Source organism: Myotis nattereri, assembly GCF_964212035.1.
Source record: "Myotis nattereri genome assembly, chromosome: 11".
Taxonomy (NCBI): domain Eukaryota; kingdom Metazoa; phylum Chordata; class Mammalia; order Chiroptera; family Vespertilionidae; genus Myotis; species Myotis nattereri.
Genome location: NC_138086.1, coordinates 54,168,928 through 54,191,650, shown reverse-complemented (window position 1 = coordinate 54,191,650; position 22,723 = coordinate 54,168,928). Strand labels below are relative to the sequence as shown.

Below are 22,723 nucleotides of genomic sequence, written 5' to 3'. Positions count from 1 at the left end.
CTACTTCTCTCAACCTAATTTCCATGATTTTGGACAGCAGTCCCTGCCCTTGGTTACATCTGCATTGAACTCCCCAAGCTGTGCTTGAATCCGGTCACCCACCTACTTCACTCCCACACTCTGACGGTTGAGCGCCATGGTTGTCCTCTAGCCCCAGCTGGGCAGCGCAGTGCTCCTCAGTGTACGGCTTCCAGATACAGCTGAGCTGTCAGTGCTGCTCACCAAACTACACAGGAGCCGTCTGCCTGCCTGGGAGAAGCCTTGCCGGAACTGCTGTCTCTTCTCCACTGCTGTCCCTTTCTGTCAGCCAATGGATGTATCTTAAACTTCACAGAGAAATGTGAGGTTTTCCCACTCTCTGATTACTGTTCAGATATCTTCATTAAGATTTGTGAATTTATAAGTACATGTGGTTTCTTACCTCCACTTTTTTTTTTTTTAATTTCACTGGTTTTTTTTTTACTGGATTTTTACATGGCCACTATAAATTTAAAAAATTACATATGTGGCTCACATTATATTTCTATTGGAGCTTTTCTCATGTAAGTACATACATATGTACCTCATTCTTTTCTTATTGTTTAAAGTATTACATATCTCCATTTCCCCCAATTGACCCCCCCCCCCAGCCACTCCCACCCCGCAGGACAAGCCCCCACCGCCCCAGTGTCTGTGTCTGTTGGTTATGCTAATATGCATGCTGACAAGTCCTTTGGTTGATCTCTAACCCCTCTCCCCTGCCTTCTCTCTGAGGTTGGATGGTCTGTTCAGTGTTACCTTGTCTCTGGATCTATTTTTGTTCATCAGTTTATATTGTTCATTATATTTCACATATGAGTGAGATCATGTGATTTTTATCTACTTTTATAGAAAATGTTCACCTCTCTTCCGCCGGTCTAGTTCTTAGATTGTGACATTGCTTCTATCTTAGTTCTTTTCTTGGACTTTGTCTGACCAGCTACTTTTGGCATTTGTCCCTCTTCTTCCCAGCTGGTTCCTTCTGAATACACTGTAAATATATTAACATCTTCCACATTTAAAAATTAAATCTCCTTGCTCATCCACATGTTCTTTCCAGGGAATACCTCCAGCTCACTCCTTCCTTGTTCAAGAAAGAAATAAGTAATATCTACCTCTATTCCATCAGTTTCTCTGAGTGATTTTTAAATTTACTTAGGTCTGGATTCTAGACCTACTGCTCCACTGATCTACATCTGCAAATCCAGTGTCATTTTTAGTTCAATTGATATTTGCACAACATATTTGCTTACTCAGCAGCTTCCGTGGGATATACTAGTACTACAAGGACTCCAACAAAACATTTCCTAAGTTGAACTTTATAACCTTTTTTCCTCCTGTTCAGTGTTTTGGTGAACGTTGTGCAAAAAATAAGCCAGAAATCTGGGTGCCTTCTGATATTCTTCTGTCCCTCTAATCTTCCATGTTTAAATAGTTAGATCTCCTTTAGTATTCTGCCTCTCCCTCCCCAGTGCATGATCTTTCACGGGGCTATTAAAATAGATTTCAAACCCGTTTTTATATCTCTGACAAGCTTTAAAAAACACCATTAACTGCACCTTCCTGGCCTCGGATAAAATCAGTATCCTTAGAATGGCATTAAAGGGCTTTTCCTTTGGTTTGACTGATGTCTAAATTATCTTTATCACAGACTTCCTGATGAAAGATGTGGAATGTTTCTTCAGAAAATTGCACATTCCCTCATTAACACAAGCTTACACTTTCTTTCGGTGATAGCAAGGATGGTCACGGACTCCTTGAGATCTATATATATATGAGTGCCATGGTCCCAACCAGTCTCTTGCCACATTCTCCAATACCTTCAGCAATGCCAAAATACTTACATTTCCCCCTATATTGCTCCTTGCTCAGAGTACTCCTCACAAAACCCCACCTGCCTCCTTCAATTGAATAATAGACTAAAACACTCATCTTCTCTCTCCTTTAGCCTGAGGTCACCCTGAGGCTTATTATCATTCCTCCTCACACACACAGGTCTGGGTTATTCCTTTCCTTTAAGCAAAATAAGGCAGTCAGAGAAAGATAAGTATCACATGATCTCACTCATATGTGGAATCTAATGAACAAAATAAACTGATGAACAAAATAGATCCAGAGACATAGAGGCTTGGCACAGACTTTTGAATCTTAGAGGGAAGGTGGTGTGGGTGAGATCAACCAAAGAACTTGTATGCATATTTGTTTGCATAACCCAGGGACATAGATGATAGGGTGATGAAGGGCTGAGGCTGGTTGTGGGGGGATCTAGGGGGTCAGTGGGGAAAATAAGGAACATATATAATATTTTCAACAATAAAAATTAATAAAAATAAAATTCAATTATAAAAAAGAACTTATTAGATATGACTTTTATCAAAAGATAATAAAATAACCTATGGTAGACCAGTGTAACCTTAAGAACCTTGGAGTGAGAATGACATGAGTTTGGATGCATGTCAGAAATTGATATATTTGTTAAATAGTATAATGTCTCCTGGCAGGTTCTGAGAGTTTAAGTTTGAAGAAGGAGAGATTTATTCTGTCAAATTAGTACCATTTGAGGCTTTCTGATGGAAGGGGCATTTAAATTGGTTTTAAAAACTATAATTTGGGAATGCAAAGATTGGAGGTAGAGAAGATGAGTGATAATCCTCAGATCTTGATAGCATTTACTAAGCTATAGAAATTAGAATTTTGATTATATCATTAGATTCTTTGTACAGTACGTTAATCACAAGAATTTAAATTTCATGTGATTCATGTCACTCCCTGACCTTACTTCCTTTCTTTATTTCTTATTAGAAAGGTGATTTTCTGACATTCATGCTGAGTTCATTTTTCTAATTGTCAGTTCATATATTTAATGATTTGTAAGAACTGAGACATTGTTTCCTCTAGTGTGTGTTTAGGAAATCCAATCCTACGGAAAACTTATTAAGAAAGTATCCTATAGGGCAACAGGCTTGTGGTTGACGACAGAGTGGTAAAGGCTCTGAGAAGTTCTGCGCTGAACTCCACTTGTTTAACTCACCACTTCACAATTTATTTGAGCATAGAACCCCCTTTTCCATAATGGCTATTACTATCCTAAAGGATTATTTCTCCATACTTTGGGGTATTATAATGAACCATGAATATTCATCTGGTATGCACTCTCTTTCCAAATAGACTATTAAGCATCCAAGTTGTCTTACATTTTTACTCACATCTTAAAGACTGCAAAATACTCCTTAACTCAGAGTACTTATATCATATGTCATATATGTGTTTAGTTTTTTGAACCGATTGTAAGAGAACTATTTTTATATATTACAAAAAATTCATATTACAGTATCACAGATCTTTTGGAACCAAAACGATGGCTAGATTTCAAATGGTTTTCCTCTTCACAATACATTTGAGGGAACAGAAGCCTTGAGAAGTTTAAGAACTTTGTGAATGTCATAGAGAGATTCTGTAGTAGAACCAAAGCTTAAAAGTGCACATCTTGAAGAGCCCAATACTTTTTTGTTGCTCACTAATCTAATTAATTGCCTATTGATGCATTTATAAAAGATAAAACTGATCTTGTTTGATCAGAGAAATGACAGTTGAGATTTTTCATGGCTTAAGTTTAGAAACAGAAGCCAGAAGAGTTTATGTAAATGACCAATTTCTACTGCATACTCATTACTAAACATTGTTGAAATATATTTGGCCTAATTGAGAACAAAACCTTTAAAATAATTTAGAAATAAAAATTTAACATTCAGAAGAAATATTTTAAAATATCTAGAATGTTGGAAATATTAACTCTACAAAATACAAACCATAAAGAGGAAGTCAGCTTCTTTTTATTCCTATTTGGTTATTTAGTGTTTTTATTTACTAAGATGTTTTCCTAAAACATGAAACCACTCTTGGAGATCAAAGTCATTAGGAGAATATAGCAGATTGTGCTTATTAGTTGATTCTAACCAGCTCTACGGTTTAAGCATAATTTGGCTTTTTTAAGGCAGAGACATTTCCATCCATTAGGAAATATTCAACTTTAAAATTTGTTTGCACTATGGCACTATATCATAGCCCCTGACTTGCTAACTTTGGAAAAATTAGGATGTATTGTACCCTCAATCAACCACATAAAAACAAATTTAAAAGGGAAAATTTATTTTACCCTCTCTTGATAAAAAAAAAAAATCACTGTTTTATTATAAGTTCATGTTACTACTAAAAATGCCAGGGTATAATACATACAGACTTTGGGAGCTGTCGAGGTATGAAGACACATGATCCTGCATTTCTTTTACTTAAAGTAAGTGTTTGTGTCTGTATAGAAAATCTCTTTAAGTCCAGGAAGCACATCCAGTCTTTTAAGGATTAAGGATATAACACACCACGTATGGTATTTTAACTAGACAACATGAAGTGCAAAATAACTCTAATATGTCTCCAACTTTATCACCATCTGGAAAATTAATGTTGCAAACTAATGTTGCAAAGTCAAACATGACAATAAAACATAAGAAATAAGGTAAATTTGTGAAAGAATAAGATATATTTGCTGAAGTGTGTATTCCTATGTTGAACCATTAGTAACAGTATGTTGAGAAATCATATGTGCAAATTTAAAAATTCTTAATCTTTCAGATATTCTACTCTCCCCTGGCCCTCTTTGTACCACCTTCGGTATATGCTGTTCATCTTCAGTTCAATCTCCTCTACCAGTTTTGGATCCACACAGAGGTAAATCCTTTTATTTTATATATATTTTTAAGTTTTATATCTAACTAGCCTGCAGCAATGTCCTGGAAATCCACTAGCAGCTGATTTATTGTGTAAGAAAATCTTTGTCTGCATTCTTTAAGGAGAAACATCTGTTCATTTTTATTCCTTTTTACTGAATATATATTGCAAAGTTTATAAGAAGCAATGAGGCCAGTTGGTCTCAATTAAATAAAACCATTTTTGAACTATTAAGTACCAAAACATTTTAATACTTTATTCAATACAATATCTTCCTGTATTGCAGTTTATTAAACATTATTTGCCAAAAGATGTTGAAATTTATTTTAATATAAAGATATAAATTTATATATAAAATTTACGTATGTTTCTAAATATATGTGATATCTACATATAAATATTATTTATAAGTTATTCTATAATATAATTTAGTATTATATATTAGTAAGTATTTAATTACATATATAAATGTATAATATTTACATATTATATAAGTGGGAAGTTCTTTAAAATTCCTTGACAAAATTTTAATGCCTAAAAAATTATAAAAATATTTTTGTTTGGAAATCTTGCTTTAATTTTAGAGTTTGAATTTTATTTAAAAGGTGTTAAATATATTGTTAGGGTAGGTTTTTTCCCACCAGAAAAATGAATATATATAATTTTTTGAGTCTTCTGTGATATCTCAAATTGTCAGACTTGAATGTTTGCAGAAAGATCATTATGGAACTGATTGGTTTATGAACTATTGTACTGAACTGGTTGTTAAGTACCACAAAAATCACAGACCCAGAAAAATTCTTACGTATACACATGAGAACCCTTTCAAGCATTTGGTATTTATTAGAGGTCTTTTGAAGTTCTATAGGAAGCACATTGACAGGTGTTGCAACTGGTTGAACAATACCGCAAATCACAGTTGCATTAGATGCCAAAGCTTGATGCAACAAAGAGCATTATTTCATTAATCTGCAGTATTTCATGCTACTGACTTGCTTGGAATAAAGAGACTGTTACCATGACTTTGGGCATATGTGGCATTATTAGAAGATCTGTTATGAAATAGCATTGGATTTTATGGTAGTTGACATACATCAAACAGTCAATATTACAACCATCTGAAAGAGTTGTTGAGGTCAATTCTGACTCTAGAGGTCAAAGACCAAATTTGTTTAAATCATTGAGGGAAGCTTTCTGATGATTTACATGGAGGGGTTAAAGGAGAATTACATTTTTATAACAGCTCTGCTCCAGGTCATGCCATCTGTTGGGTTCACGAATTAGTTTGGATACAGAACAATGGTGCCTAAGTAAAGTCTGCCTTTTCCTGTGTCCCTCTAAGAATCACAAGCCAGGGCATGAGTACCATCTCAGGAAGAAAGGGAGAGCGGAGGAAAGCCATTGATGAGGCATTTCTTTCAAGCTCAGAACTTCCAGGTGGCTTCACTTCTAACTCAAAAGCAATGCATCAGAACTCTCACTTGTATTGTACATCATGCTTTTGAACGTACTTTACAATGTGTAGTTACTACAGTTGAGTTGCACAGGAAGCAAGAGCACACTTTCTGAAATTAAGGTTTGGATCTTGGAATTTTAAATTATATTACTAGCTGTGGATATATTTATAAGGGTTTTTTTGCAACTGTGTATTTAATTACATTTATTGCTATGGACAGCATATTACCACTTGTTTACACATAATAAAATAATGTAGGAAATAAAACCAAGAGATTTGTATCAGTGGCTGCTTTTAGAGAAAGGGGCAAGTAAAATAGAGTGGGAAAAAGACAGACTTAAAAAAATTATTCTTATCATGTGCTTTCTCTACTTTTTAATTAAAGGTTAATACACATTAGATTTAAAAATAAAAACTGAAAACAATTACCTCAGTCTAAAAAAAATACCCACTTTATGCCTCTTTAGGCCACTTGAGCACTGCTTCATTTCAGGCATCTTACTTGATGGTTAATTCACAGAAACAATACGTGAGCCATAGACATGACAGTGTTGGCCAAAGTCTGCACATTCCTGAATGGAAATTTGACTCATACAGTTGTTTCACTTCTGCTGACCTCCATAAAATCAGTTCTCACTCAGAAGGAAATCTGGTCTGAAGGAGGTACTGATTTTATAAAAGTGAAGAAAAGTTCATTCCCTTCAATCAATTAGGCTAAGATTCACAAAAATAAATAAATAACACCTTTGAAATATTCTATATGAAAAAAAATAGGTCATAAAACAAGAGTTTATAATCAAATTTTTGTTTACTTTTGAGTTACTTTAATGAAGAAACAACAGTATCTCTTCCCTTCCTCTCTTTTGAAAGTTATAAAAATTCTGCTTGGAACTATACACTTACTTAATTTTTATGACTACATTTTTGTTTATTCATTCATTTGAAATGTCTGCAGCATATAGTTGTAGTCTTTCCTTGTGAGTATACTAAAGGCAATCAGAAAATCTTATTACATGTTTTAAGTGTAATAAGTGTGGAATGTTATAACTATTTTAGAGATGTTAGATGACAGTTGGGTGTTACTGATTTCTACAATACAGAAGTAATAGTATCATTATCTATAACCTTTCAGTTATCTTAAATTTACTATCATGTGTTCATGTACATATATGATGATGCTTGGGCAGAGAAATGTAACAGAAATAATTATTTGGTAATAATAATTTATACCATATGATTAAATGATCTGTATAGTGCTAAACTGAGAGATATTTATGTGCAGATAGTGTGGTTCCTCCTTCTGTGGTTCCATGAAGGGGTCCCACTTTAAATTTCCAGTCCTTAGATCAAAATTCCATCTCTGACCCCTATACTAATGAGACTAGAATTTTCTTTTTGAACTCTACCCCCCTTTCCTTGTATCACATTCTTTAGGACAGCCATTCTATTAGAATACTACTTTGCCAACTATATCCACCAAACACAAACATCACTGAAAATGGTCAAGCTCTGAAGAAAACAAATTCTTCTCTTTAGCAACCTTTATACTCCACCAACTGTCCCAATCATATCTTTCACTGAGGATGTATTTATGTTAGACCTATATGTAGGGTCAATAGAAATTAGAGTATAGGAGAATTGCAGAAATGCAGTGTGCAGAATTAGAAAGCAAATGGAGTATGCAGTAGAACAATGAAGCAATATAACTGAAGTGACAAGAGAAGCCAGAAATTTGCAAAAGCTAGGACAGTGGTTCTCAACCTTCCTAATGCCGAGACCCTTTAATACAGTTTCTCATGTTGTGGTGACCCCCAATTTCATTGTTACAAATTGAACATAATTAAAGCATAGCGATTAATCACAAAAACAATATGTAATTATATATGTGTTTTCTGATGGTCTTAGGCGACCCCTGTGAAAGGGTCGTTTGACCCCCAAAGGGGTCGCGACCCATAGGTTGAGAACTGCTGAGCTAGGACATATAGAAAGGAAGAGGAAAATGTAGCTCTTTGGCAACAAAACAATAGACTAGTAGCAGCATGAGCAAAGATTTAGGAAATTTAGCCCTAGCCGGTTTTGCTCAGTGGATAGAGCCATTGGCCTGTGGACTGAAGGATCTGGGGTTTGATTCTGGTCAAGGGCATGTACCTTGGTTGCAGGCTCCTCCCCAGCCCAGGCCCTGGTTGGGGAACATGTAGGAGACAACAAATCAATGCGTTTCTCTCACATCGATATTTCCCCCTGTCTTCCACTTTCTCTAAAAATCAATGGAAAAATATCTTCAGGTGAGGATAAAAAATTAAATATACAAGTAACTTGCCCCGGATCTCATGATAAGTAAATGTCAAAGATGGGTTTTGTAACAGGTAGTCAGGATCCATATTCCTTGCTCTTACCCACTATACTATAAAGCTTCCCTGTAGATGGGTCATTTCTGATCTTAATGCTATAATAAAATAGCCACTATGTGTTAAGCATCAAGTATGTTCCAAGCAAAAAATGTTGTATTTAATTCCCATAAAGTAATTTGAATCACTAAAGACTAATTAAACTTTTATAGGTTGTAAAGAATGAATATAAATTCAAGTAACTTCAGTTAATGGGGTTTTATTTTAAGGGTACATGTAGAAGTACATGCAGCAGGAAACCATTCCAGAAATTTAATAGACAATTTTAGAAAACTGGAATTTTTATATTCACCAACTCTGTGACAAACACTGTCCCTTTTAAAACTAAGAATATTGAGTTTATATAAGGTAACATGGTTGGTTTCAGTGCTTGCATTTTGGCCATTACTCACCCATTGCACTTCCTCTTCAAACAATGTGTTTATTAAATATATCTCCATAGATGACAACAGGGTTCATAAAGATCCTATATGGCATAGTGAAAAGATCAAGGCTGTAGGTTAGTTAACACAGAAATGAGGTGTAATCTTGCCTGTTCCAAATTATCATGTGACCTCTATACACATCTACTTGTTCTTCTTCAAATGTAATCTATTCTCTGAGGTTAGTCCCACATAAAGCGTTTGGTGATGTTCCATTGCTTGCTGAGTAAAAGTCTAAATTATTTTTGCATTTCCTGTTTCTCATGCACTGCCTTCTCTTGATGCACATGCCATTACTTTCCATTCCGTGCAATTCAGTAAAGCTAGACCATTTTCCATTTCCCATATATATCTGATGTATAATCATAGTTTCTCTCATTTTCATATTTTCTACACGTTGCTATTCTATGTTTTTCAAGGCCCAACTCAAATTCTTCTTCATAAAGTGTTTTCTCTTTTAAGAGCAAGTACCTATATAGCTTAGATTGTGTGTCAGTTACTACACTACTATTTCACAAGATCTTCTTAATTGATGATCATACAACCCTATGGTCTCCATTCAAAGTGAGGAAATTGAAACTATGTAGAGATTAAGGAGATTATCTATTGTTGTTGCAGCTAAATGGTAATAGATCCGTGATTCAAAACCTGGTAAATAATTATCTCTCCTTTCCTCATCTCAAATATAGTATCATTGGTTTTACATTTCTTAGAGAATTCCTAGTTTGCCCAGAACTGCCCCAATTTATGCCTATCTTTCTGGCATGATTGTTACTAGCTCAGCTATATACTCTCTTAAATTATTCATTATACACTTGAGTTTTCCTCTTAAAATGCTCTTTAATCTCTCTCTCTCTTTCCGTTTTCATTGCCTCACCTTAATTGATGCTTCTATCATTAATTACATAGATGGTTAAATAGAATTCTATTTATTTTCTATTCCTACAAACTCTTTTCTCTCCCTTATATTTCAATACATGAACTGGGATGATCCATTTAGAAGACGATCCATTAAAACACTCCTAAGGTGTGAACAAACATCAACAACATGAGATTTCAAATGGTTCTGTTGCCTACAATCCAACACCTAAAATTCACCAATAGGTTTCAGGGCCCTTAGGATATAAGCTCTGTTTACTCCTCCATTCTCATCCCATTAGCTGGTCCAGTTAAACTACACCGTTTTTTACTTCCGAAGTACAGCAAATACTTGTTCATTCTGAGTATTTGCACATGCTCTCTCTGGGAAGCTCCTTTCCCAAACATTCTTCATAAAACAATTCAATGACTACTTCTTCTGGACTGTCTTTTCACCTCCTAGAGTTAAGTGTACTTTTCCTTAAACTATTCCTGTGTTTATTTCTATATCCATATTGGCAGTTACAGATTAAGAACATGAGTTTGTGGGGGGACATAAATGTAATAACACATTAGTTCCTGCATATGGGGAGAAGCCAACTAATGGTGATGACGTTTAATTCTATATTGTATTTGTTGCTTAACTCTGTCTCTCCCATTATTCTCTGAGTTCCTTGATAGCTAAAAATTAGTGTTAGATATTAATATATTATGTATGTATATATTTTTATTTATATATGGAGTATACTTATGCCCTATCTCCTTATAGAGTGTACATTTCGAACAGTTATGTTTACACATCTTTTGTCTTTAATTTCTTTATTGGTTAAGGTATTACAAATGTGTCCTCATCCCCCTATTAACCCCCAACCTCCCCCCCACACTCATGCTCTCATCCCCCTGTTGCCAGTGTCCAACATCTTTTGGATTGATAAGGAGTTTGGGGGAAGAAGTTATATTTCAAAATATATTTTTTTGAAAATATTTATTTTAACAAAATCAAATTTTATGCTTTTTCTCTATCAAGTTCTTATTCAAAAAGTACCTACTCCTATTCCCACCCCCCTTGTTTTTTCCTTAAAATAAGTTGGGATATTTCTAGTTACTTTTGTTCTCCTTATTTCCTTACTTCCTTTATTCCTCCCTAAATTTCTTGTTCCAATCCTCTCTTCTCTCAATATTCTTCCTTCTTTAAAATTTAATTGACTTCATTTCTATACTGTCTCTGTGTGATTTCATATTTAGTCTATAGCTGTAATGTAAATGCTCATAAGGATTTGCAATCAGTGTTTCCACGGTCTCACTGAACACATTCACAGGAATATTTGGCACCACCCTGAGTCAACATGTCTAAAATGTACTTCATTATGACTCAAATCAGCTGCTCTTCTTTACTTCCATTGTTCCTTAAAGTCAACATCAAGATAAAACCTTATTGTCACTTTGTTGGTTTTATCTCTTTTGTGGACTGTCTTTAATCCAAATTCTATACATATTCTCTCTATAAATGATCTTTTGTTCTATTATACACTTCATTTTAAAATAATTTACCCACTGTGATTGTTCATGTATAAAATTTTAGTGTTTTCAAATGTATTAGATACATAAATGTCTTTGAAATACACACATTCCAAAAATATTTCATAAGCACCTACTCTGTGCCAAAGAGGCTATCAGCCCTCTGACCTGAATCAGCACCCCTTGTTAGTAGCATTTTGAGGATTACAGTCTTCTTCAAGAATCTGTTGGATTCTAGTGACTTTCCCAAAGGGGAAGAAAAAACTTCAAAAGATATGTTATTAATCTTCCTGAAGCTCATCCATATATTGTTTAAAAATTCAGAGATAATTTTAAAAAATTGTCTCCTGTGAAAGAGCTGTAATGTGAGGCTTTCAGACACAAGGTATATTATGGGAATCTGCTTGTCAGAATTGGAGAGGAGGACTTCTTTGGAACAAGGGAGACATAATGGCTAAGACATAATGGTTAAAGTACATGTTTTGTAATCAAAAGTAAAGGGTACCTCCAAATGGAAAATTAAGAAATATTTGTTTTATGAATAGGTATGAATATTTAGTAGATTAAATTGAACTCTTTAACCTTGCTTCCTAATCTGTTAAGCGGAAGTAATCATGCCTACCCCATAGGAGTGTTATGAGGATTGATGAAATTATGTATATACAGTAGGTCCTCGGGTTACATGGGAGATCCGTTCCTACGGCGACATAACACGATTTTCGCCCTAAGTCAGAACCCACCTACATAAGCACCTACATCACTTCCATGGAGCACATACACAGCAGTAATGAAGTGAAACAGTAAAAAACATTTAAAAGAAAGATAACAGTTCCTGACCTTTACTTGTGGTAAATAAATGATAAAAAACATAAAGCACATATATACATACGTCAAAATGATGGAACTTTTATTTTTTTATAAATAAATGGGAGATGGCGACGTAACCACGTAACCTGAAGACTGTTTGTATTAAGTGTATAGTCTTGGAAATAATATGCTTTCAACAAATGGTAGTCATTATAGAAAAGCCAAAATACTACAAATTAGAATTAGTACATAAAGTCTGAGCTAGCATAAAAGCAAGTATAACTCTTGTGATCACCACATGGATCAAAATTATCTGGGTGCTTACTCAAGATAAAGAATGATGGCCCCCTTCTAACAGAATCTGCATTTCTGGTGAGGGTAAGAATCTCCATTTGAACAAACACCCCTAAGGGATTAGACTTAACATTGACGTGTTGAAGTTTGAATACAGGAGGTGACAGTCAACTTACTGAAGACGAATACTATATTTTATTCATTTTTGCTCTCCCACTTTCTTGAAGTTGAATGACCATCAGCAAATACATTCTTAACTAATGAATGATTTGATCATGTTAACTAGATTCTTTATAATATATACATTTATTAGAGAACATGAAGAAAATACTCATAGCAAAGTCTTGGATCAGAGAGGACTAAATTATGTGTCCTCCAAAATTGATGATATTTGGAGATGGGAGGTAATTGGGTTATGAGAGTGGAGCCCTCATGATGGGATTAGTATCCTTTTAAAAAAGAGACATTAAAAGAGAGAGGATATAGCAGGAAGGCCATTCTCACCAAACACTGAATCTGCTGGCACCTTGATCTTGAACTTCCAAGCCTCCATCACTGTGAGAAAGAAATGATTGTTGTTGAAGCCTCCTAGCCTGTTATATTCAGTTATCACATCCCAAACTGACTAAGACAGGATGTGTTGGTTAAAGAAAAATCCTGAGGGGACGAGGGACAGATGATACACCTTAGCTAGTCTTTAGAAGAAAAATATGCAAATGGACAGAGGGTAACGGAATTTAAGAAAAACAAATATTTGTAACTTCTAACCTACTGATTGAGAATTTACTCTATTATATTTGACTTTAAAAAATTAGTATACAAATGTTTTTAACAGATCAAACTTTATAATAGGTGACAATCAGGAGATCTGACCTATGAGATTGTAAGATTTGAAATGCAGATTTATGTGTTTAATCATAAAAGTATGATTAAATCATAAGGCTTAGACAGTGCCAGGTACATGGCTGGTAATCCATTAACGTTTGTTGATTAATGAATCTAGAAGCAACACCTGAAATTGGAAATTTGTCCATAATGGCAGCCACAATGTACTACTGAGTTTTAGAATGAGTTGAATGTTTGAAGAATGCATTATATAACTACCTGGATGGGATTGAACAAAAACTACTTAACCTAGCAATTTATCAGTTACTTTCTTTTATCAGAATGCTGTTACTACTACTACTATTACTACTAATGTGGTTCATTTTCTCACTGAGCGTCCAAACTGGTAAATACAAAATGGTGTCACAGGAATGAAGTTTTACATGATTATGCTTATGAATGTTCCCCATTTTCCGTCTGTCAATTTCATAGGTGTTTTTAAAAAACAGTCACTTGGAATCAACCTCCCTTTGAATGAACACATTCAGCAGATACTTGCATTCATTTTTCCAGGAAAAGTCAAAAGTGTTATCCAAGATGTAAACTGAGACAATTTTTTAAATGTTAACTTGTCCAGCTCTTGTCCTCTTATTTGAGTAATAAGTCAATCTTAAGTGACAAGAATCAGCCTTCAAGATCATTTATTATAAATACAGTCATTTAAAACTATTGTTTATTATATAAACATAGTCTAGTCTCATTCTTCTTAAAACCAAGCCTTTAACTTGTTAACCCTGTGGTATAGATACGTCAGAAATTTACTCCCTATGAAGCTCTTTATGATCCCAACAGCCCTGATTCTTCCAGATTGTTTTATTTTCAAACTAAAAATATTGTTTTTTCACTCTTTAGTGTGGAAATTTAGCTACCTCCATGTTACATGCTTACTGAAGTAGAAAACTGCCTAATCAGATAGGAAAACATTTGGCTGTGAATAAATCAGCATTTGCTGAGGATTTCAAAGTGTGAAAATAGGCAGGCAAGCACACAGCCTATGAGCTTTGCTTTCTCTTGCTTCCCTGTAGAGAAATCGTAGGCTAATATGGCTGCCCCTGCCATCTGTCTAAATACTTGAGTTGTCTTGAATTAACACAGCAGAACTAGTGGGGGATGTAATTAAGATTTTATTTTTACACTTTATCACCAGATGCTCTGCAATATAAATTATCCATAAATGTTCAGATTGATTAAGATTTTAACAAGGAAAACAATGAATGTTTAGAGATCCACTAATTCAGAACAAGAGGGACAATTATTTTAATATGTTAAGTTATAATGTTCATGGGTCTTATCAATTTTCTAAAACTTTACATGAATTGACATAGATTTTCTTGAAAGTGAAAAACATTTTCCTATATATCAGTGGTTCTCAACCTTTCTAATGCTGCAACACTTTAATACAGTTCCTCATGTTGTGGTGACCCCCAATTTCATTGTTACAAATTGAACATAATTAAAGCATAGTGATTAATCACAAAACAATATGTAATTATATATGTGTTTTCTGATGGTCTTAGGCGACCCCTGTGAAAGGGTTGTTCGACCCCCAAAGGGGTGGCGACCCACAGGTTAAGAACCGCTGCTATATATATTCAAATAATAAAAGCTGATATTGTCACTCTTTCTCCCTTAAGTTAATAAATAATTAAATTATCAGCTATTAAGTGGTAATTTCCATTGTTACACACTGTGATCTTTCAAGAGATCTTAACACAGGCCCAGCCCATGTGGCTAATTGGTTGAGCTTCCACCTATGAATCAGGAGGCTACAGTTCGATTCCCAGTCAGGATATATTCCCGGGTTGCAGGCTCAGTTCCGAGTAAGGGGAATGCAGGAGGCAGCCAGTCAATGATTCTATCTCTATTCATTGATGTTTCTATCTCTCTCTCCCTCTTCCTTGTGCTCGCAAACCAATAACAATAAAAAAGAAAAAAGTAAATAAAATCTTTTTTTAAAAAAAATCTTAACACGGGCACTCAATAAATACCAATTTATTCAAATTGAACCCACATAGGTTATTTTGATTTCCAGATAGTCAATTGAAGAAGTTTATCAACAAGGTAGAATTTTTGTGCATTCCCCAGAAACAATCAATGAGACTCTTTGCAAAGCTGCACTATTGGGAGCTATACAAAACATATATTTTTTCCAAAGATAATTTTCAGCTTTTGACCTAGAAAACAAACTAAATTTTTTTTCATTTTTATTTAAATTAAATTTGTTGGAGTGGCATTGGTTAATAAAATTATTTAGATTTCAAGTGTACAATTCTATAATACATCTTCAGTATATTGCATTGTATGTTTACCATCCAAAGTCAAATCTCCTTCCATCACTATATATTAGAACCTCTGCTTCTTGTTAGATAATTCTGGTGCCAATTATAAATTCAAATTGATTAGAAATTCAAATATCTGCACTGTACAATATGGTAATTGAAAAAGAAAAAAAAACTGAATGATTTTCTCATCCTTCCACTAAAAAAACAAAACAATTGAGAAAAATAACTTTTTTTGTAAAAACTTTTTTTCTGAAATAGTTTTACCTTTCCACTGAAGAGTCCAGTGGACTGTAAATAATCTTCCTGATTATTTATTACTTTTAAATATTTATTGCTATATTTATTTTTATTTCTAAAACCTAGTAAGTACCATAGAAATTCAGTAATATTTGCTGAATGAATGGACTGGCGGACAAGAGATTTCTTGCTCTGCTTATTATGGAAGTAGCTTTTAATAAGAGACTTTGATAAGAATGTATAAATACAGGTTTTAATGCTAAGAGAAAACCTTTATTGGTAGTTTGGTACTTAAAATAATTGTTGATTGGCACATGAGTAGATATTCAAAATATGATAAATATGTTAATATGTATTAATATCTTAATATGTATTAACATGTTTTATTTATATATATTAATAATGTATATTAACATAATGTTTTAATGTATATTAATAATACATTTATATACAGGTTTTCTATCTGTAAATGGGATTAACAAGTGGAATATATAATTGAAAGGTCATAGAAATACTTAACCAACTTAAATAACCAACAAAAAGATATGCATGAGCCTATATTTGATTATAAAGATCTTTCCAAAGAAAATATTCTCTAATATTTTGCACACAGATGCACATGCACACATGCTTAGATAAAGAAATGGAAAAAAAAGGAAAGAATGGGGGGAAAAGGAAAGAGAGGAGAGGAGAAGGAGAGGAGGGGAGAGGAAGGGAGGAGAGAAAAGGGGAGAAGGAAAAAAGGGACAGAGGGAAGAAGGAAAGAAAAAAGAAAAGAAGAAAATTTGACCAGGAAAAACCAGTAATCATGGTATAACTATTAGTCTATTTAATTTTAGTTTAGGTTTGTATTGAACATTGCCACTAATTTACCTGAAAACTTTTCTCATTTTCACACTGCACTTCAAGCAAATCTTTCTTAGTTCAATAAAACATAACCATGATTTTTATATAAGATGATAAATGTATTAGGAGCTGGTTTAGTATTTCCCTTAAATACTTACTGCAGTGAAACATGGAGGCCCACAATGGTATGGGTCCCTCTGGAACATCAATCATGCATGATGCTGTGAAGAAAAGTCTTGACTAGTTAGAGTCAATGTCATCACTCTAACCTATGCTCATCTGAATGCAGGCATTTTCCTACTATGGAGATTTTATTTCACTTCACCCCCAACCCAGTCACTCCTCAGCATTTATCATATTGTTAGCACATTCGTCTTTATAATGTGGATTCTGTAAAGCACACGCTTCTACGGACATATTTTCCCTATTATGATTTTCCCCTCTCAGACAGGAAGCATGAATATGTGTAAGCATCTCTTATTTGGAAAGAACATTGTAATTAAGTGTAGGCATCTGCCTTCTTTCTGAAAAGTAAGTACTTATAAATATTCCTATGGCCTTTCAATAATATGTTCCAGTAATTTTAGTGCCAATTTGCAGATAAGGCAACATTCCCACTATTAGTCTAAAATTAAACAAAACAATAGAATTAAGAGGGTTTTTTAAAATGTTATTTAAAATTGCTTTTCTCCAACTTCAGTAGCCATAGTGAAGTGAAAAGAGGCAATTTTCCAAGCAATTCAGACAAAGAAAATACTTTTAGTTTTGAATTAACTGAATATTTTTGTTAAAAATGGCTTGTTCTTCAACTTGACCATTGGTTAATTGTTTCTGTATTCTTAACTGACCTACAGAAATCTAACCAGTCAATGCTTCCCAATAAGAAGAATAAGAAACATTAAGAAATGTGTAAAATGAAATACTTTTATAATAAATCATTCTGGCCCTCAGGTTATAAAACCCTAAGGGAAAACTACAGATGCATTGCGTCAAAGACCTAAGAAGCACCAACAGTGCCTAAAATCCATGAGAGGCAGTATAGAAGCTGAAATCCCTGCAGTTTTTATAAATTCCAGGATTCATTTTTAATGGAAATGTAGTCAAAAAGTATTTAGTTATTATTTTCCATTAAAGTTCTAAAAGAGTAAATTACTTTTATTTGATAGAAAAATTGCTAAACCTCTTAAAAGCAAAATGATAGAAAACTGGAACAATTTCTGAACTAAAACAGAAACAACTCTAGGGCTTCCTCCCAAGCCTTTTAAACTTGCATTAGAAATTTAATTTCTGTGAGCTTCATTTTTATGCTTTTTAAAATAATAGAATATTGGACTATATTATTTTTAAGCCCTCTGTACATTCTAAAATTTCATAATTTAATACATTTAAATTAAAAAAAAAAAGACAAGACAAATAACTAACTTCTAAAAATGAGAATAGCTGCAATTATCTCCACAGTATTTTTCTGAAGTGATTCAAAGAGAGCTTTGGTGGAATTGCTAAATGACTGAATTTGCAAAAGTGGGCGATAATTGAGTCGTTATGCTCAACCCTTATTAATTATTAATGACTTCTCTTTGACTTTGAATCAGAAGGGTTTTCCACCAGAGAGGTTCTGACTGGGCTTGTCTGAATGATGAATCATCTCCCACACGGAGGTGGTCTTTCCCAGCTCCAAGGTACTCATAGGCACTACCAGGAAATTTAACTGTGGTTGCCTGTGTTGTACTTGGCTTTTAACTTTAAAAAAAGAAAAAAAGGAACTTTCAATATTGATATCACCATGCTGTAGCCTGCATGAGCAAAAGATTTTCTTTGAGGAAAAAAGAGCTTGACATTAAAAAACAATGCACTCCGCCAAGGCTCCAATCATCTGAATGCACTCAACATTTGTGTGGCTTTAAATCTGGCTGCACACACATGCCAGGGCCAATGATCAGAAATGCATCTGGGTCGCAGAAGCCGGCCCTGTAGTCTCCTCCACCCCCTTTTGTTGGCTGTTTTTGTAACATATGTTAGGCACCAAGGAGACAAACAAGGATAAAATGGTATTCTCCTTTCCCATATGATTCTATGCCAGAGAGACAAATCCCAACCAAAGCATCCGATTTCAATGTTCTGACTACTGAGAAACCCCACTTTCTTGTTCTCTGTCCATCACCATTCTTCTCAGCAAATATTTTTCCACCAAGTACAAAGCCATGTAGGCTAATAAAGTACAGGGTTCTTTCTCCCTACTCCATTTCCAATTCTTGGTCACTAATAATGTGTTAGTGACATAATACTTCATAGAAATGCCATTTGATATAAATGATACCTATTCACAGTATTTTAAAGTCTTGAAATAAAGAAAATACAGATAGTCCTTTGTCTATGAATTCTGTGAATTAATCAAAAAATCTGTTGTTTGCATCTCATAATACATTTCTCATGGAAATAACTTTAAAAATGGCGATAGAACTCCATTAGAAGAGAGGGAAAGAGGCCTAAGTTATCATACAACAAGTCATATTACATATCCTTTGCATGCCAATGTTTCTGTAACCCTCAGTTGGGTTAACAGTGGGTCTAATAAGGAGATGGTGGCACCTGCCCCACAGACGCATGCAGCATTGTTATGTGGCCACACTACCATCATTTCTACTTCAAGAGGGTACAGGCCCCACAAGCTGAGGATGGAGTGGCTGCTGTGGCTCTGCACATTGGCAGAACACTTGTAAATTGGGTGTTTTAATGTCAGAGATTGTCAAACAATGATTAAGCCCTGCTATATAGAGTTGTATTCTAGAAGTGTGTTTGGGATTTTAGGGATCTATATGAATTGTGCATTATTATATATTATTAGAGTAACAGTTTCTTTCACTTAAATTTTTTTTTTAAATATATTTTTTATTGATTTTTTACAGAGAGGAAGGGAGAAGTATAGAGAGTTATAAACATTGATGAGAGAGAAACATCAATTCAGCTGCCTCCTGCACATTTCCTACTGGGATGTGCCTGCAACCACAGTATATGCCCTTGACTGGAATCTAACCTGGGACCCTTAAGTCCGCAGGCTGACGCTCTATCCACTGAGCCAAACCAGTTAGGGCATCTTTCACTTAAAATTTTATCTTAAAATCTTCAACTATTCAGAAAAGTAGAATTAATAATAGAATGAATTTATGTATCTCCATCCCTTCCATTAAAAAATCATTATGGTTTTGAATAATTTGCATGAGCTATCTTTTTTTAATTTAATTTTTATTGCAAAATATTTTGTAGCAAAACCTAGATCTCACGTCACATATACTTCAGTTACACAACTATAAAAGTTAAATATCCTACATAATGATGATGCATTATAACTCCCAAACAGTACTTTTATCATACGATACTGTTTATAATCAATTTCTCACATTGCCTATAAAATGTCTCTTATGTTTACTGTGTTCAAATCAGTATTCAAACAGGATTCCTCACAACATTGGTTGTTATCTATTTGAAATGGCTTTTTATCTTAAGTAGTCCTCTCTGACTTTTTCCCCCCATATCACTGACTTGTTACCAAATTCATGTCAATGTCATGAATTTATGTCAGTGTTACCAAATTTATGTGGCGCATCAATATCACATTCCCTTAAGGATTATTTAAATTTTTTTTAGAACTTATATATACTCTAAATGGAACTTAACAGTAGGGGTGAGTAATTTTGTAAAATATCATAACAGTGTATTATTTTTTGTCATTGGTAGGCTCTAATAAACTCATTTAAATAGTGATTAAAGAAAGTAAAATATTCTGTTATCTGCTGTAGCCCATGGAAGAAAGAATAGTGTAATTGAGATTTAAAAGATTCCAACATGCCCAATATCAATTATATAACATAACTACTGTCTTTTTTATACATGGCCTGCTATTCTTGTTTATTACACCTACCTGGTTCCTGTACGCCTTACAATTTACAGACTCTGGAACAGTGGATTCTTACTGATAAATGTTGCAAGAGAATACCAAATTTTGAAGGGGCTTTTGAATTATAAAAGAAGACCCATTTATATATTTGACGTTAATTTGTGCCTCTAGGATACACTGGTAGATGGTATATCTACAGGTAAGAGACAAGTCAGGATTCTATTTGAATGAGCAGGATCACCCTAATAGATAAACAGCTACAATAGTAGATTGTTGCTACATGGCTGATTATTGGGTGAAACCAACCCCCAAAATAAATGTAATACTGTATTTTCTCTCCCCTATTCATGTTCTGCTAACATAAATCATCAAAGACAACCTTAGCTAGTTTGGATCAGTGGATAGAGCATTGGCTTGTGGACTGAAGGGTCCTGGGTTTGATTCAGGTCAAGGGCACATGCTGGGGTTGCAGACTCAATCCCCAGAGGGGGGCTTTCAGGAGGCAGCCGACTAGTGATTCTCTCTCATCTTTGATGTTTCTATCTCTCTCTCTCTCTCCCTTCCTCTCTGAAAAATCAATAAAAATATTAAAAATAAATAAATAATCAAAGACATAGTTGAAAGGTAAAAAATAAAAGGAGAATTATGCATTGGCAATAGAACCATTTTACAGTACCATTTAAAATTCTCAGAACATTATTATGTAGATACTGTTATTACTTCCATTTTAAAGGTGACAAAATGAAGTTATAAAAAGCTTGTTATTTTCCCAAGAACAGAGTGATAAATGGAAAATTCAGGAACCAAACTGAGGCATTCTAGCTCTTAACCTAATAGTAGCCTCTCAGAATAGATGTATGAGCTTATTTCTGTCTTATGTGAGCACCAAGTGATAGAAAAACTTCCAATTCTGATGCCAACCCTGAAACTTTTAATATATGTTAACCCATGAGGGTTTTTAATGTGAGCACTTATATGTTACATGTGCATTTAATAATAACTGCATGTATAAATAAAGATTCCTTTTGCTTTAAACAGGTCATTGATAACCTTGGTCCTTTGGAACTGATCCTTAACACGCCTAGCCATCACAGGGTACATCATGGTAAGGAAATTGATCTCTTCTCTCTGTCCTTTTTCATTTATTTAAAATGATATTAGTTTTCATCATTTCATTGTAATTACCCAACATAGTCAGCACACACTGTGTAAGTAGGCATCTCTTCTTCCTTTGAATCTCCAAAGCTAGAACCAGAAACAAACAAACAAAAACACCCCCAACATCAACTTCTTATCTGGCTTTTGGATTTTTCTTTTTGCCTGAATCTCCTCAGGTGTAGTGGGAGGACAAACAAACAAAAATTGAGCTAAACAGCTGAGTGGATGGATGTACACTTTATATCTTGAAGGCCACTCCTTTACCTGATGCTGAGAGTCATTCCTATCTAGAGCCAGAGAGTGCCTGGTTTTGAAAACTGTTGGGATTTGAGAAAAGCCTAATAAGAAACACTTTACTTTTCTGCTTCAATTCTGTGAACAAACCTTGCCTGCACTGCATTTGCTTGACAAAGAGAAGGACCCATATGGCTAGTGCCTAAAGTTTAAAGATGCCAGCTTAAGAAATATTAGAAATGTTTGCATTGTGCACCCAAGGACCTGGACAAGAATGTGCATATCAGCAGTACATGTAACAGGAGCAAAAGAGACCCAATTCCCATGTTTATCAGCAGTAGAACCAGACAAACTGCAGACAGTTCATGTGATGGGAAACGATGTCCCCTTGACAGCACTATTATGACACACAATGGCATGAACGAATCTTACACACATGATGTTGAGATAAAGAAGCCGGTAATAAAAGAAGAAATACTATTGTTCTGTTTTATAAGCTTCCAGCAATCAGCACAGGGGCACGGCAGGTCCCTTTTCCCATGGCAGGGGGCAAAGTGGGTGCCCAAGCTCCCCCAGGCAGAGGAGCGGACAAGGTCATGCTACACATGTTCAGTTGCCTCCTGTAAAGTCAACAGCCATTCCCTGCCACAAGGGCGTCATTAGTGAGGGTGGAGAGGCCA

General features: G+C 34.5%; 1 protein-coding gene across 1 annotated transcript in view; it reads left to right on the top strand.

Annotated features, from left to right (window-relative positions):
• AGMO (alkylglycerol monooxygenase) overlaps nt 1-22,723 on the top strand; it is a gene marked incomplete at both ends in the record, with an annotated part of 282,802 nt that overhangs the window by 123,438 nt on the left and 136,641 nt on the right. The window contains 2 exons of the mRNA XM_081101921.1: nt 4,648-4,743; nt 21,690-21,756. Of these exons, the coding sequence (XP_080958047.1) occupies nt 4,648-4,743; nt 21,690-21,756 (163 nt within the window). The remainder of the gene's footprint in view (nt 1-4,647; nt 4,744-21,689; nt 21,757-22,723) is intronic.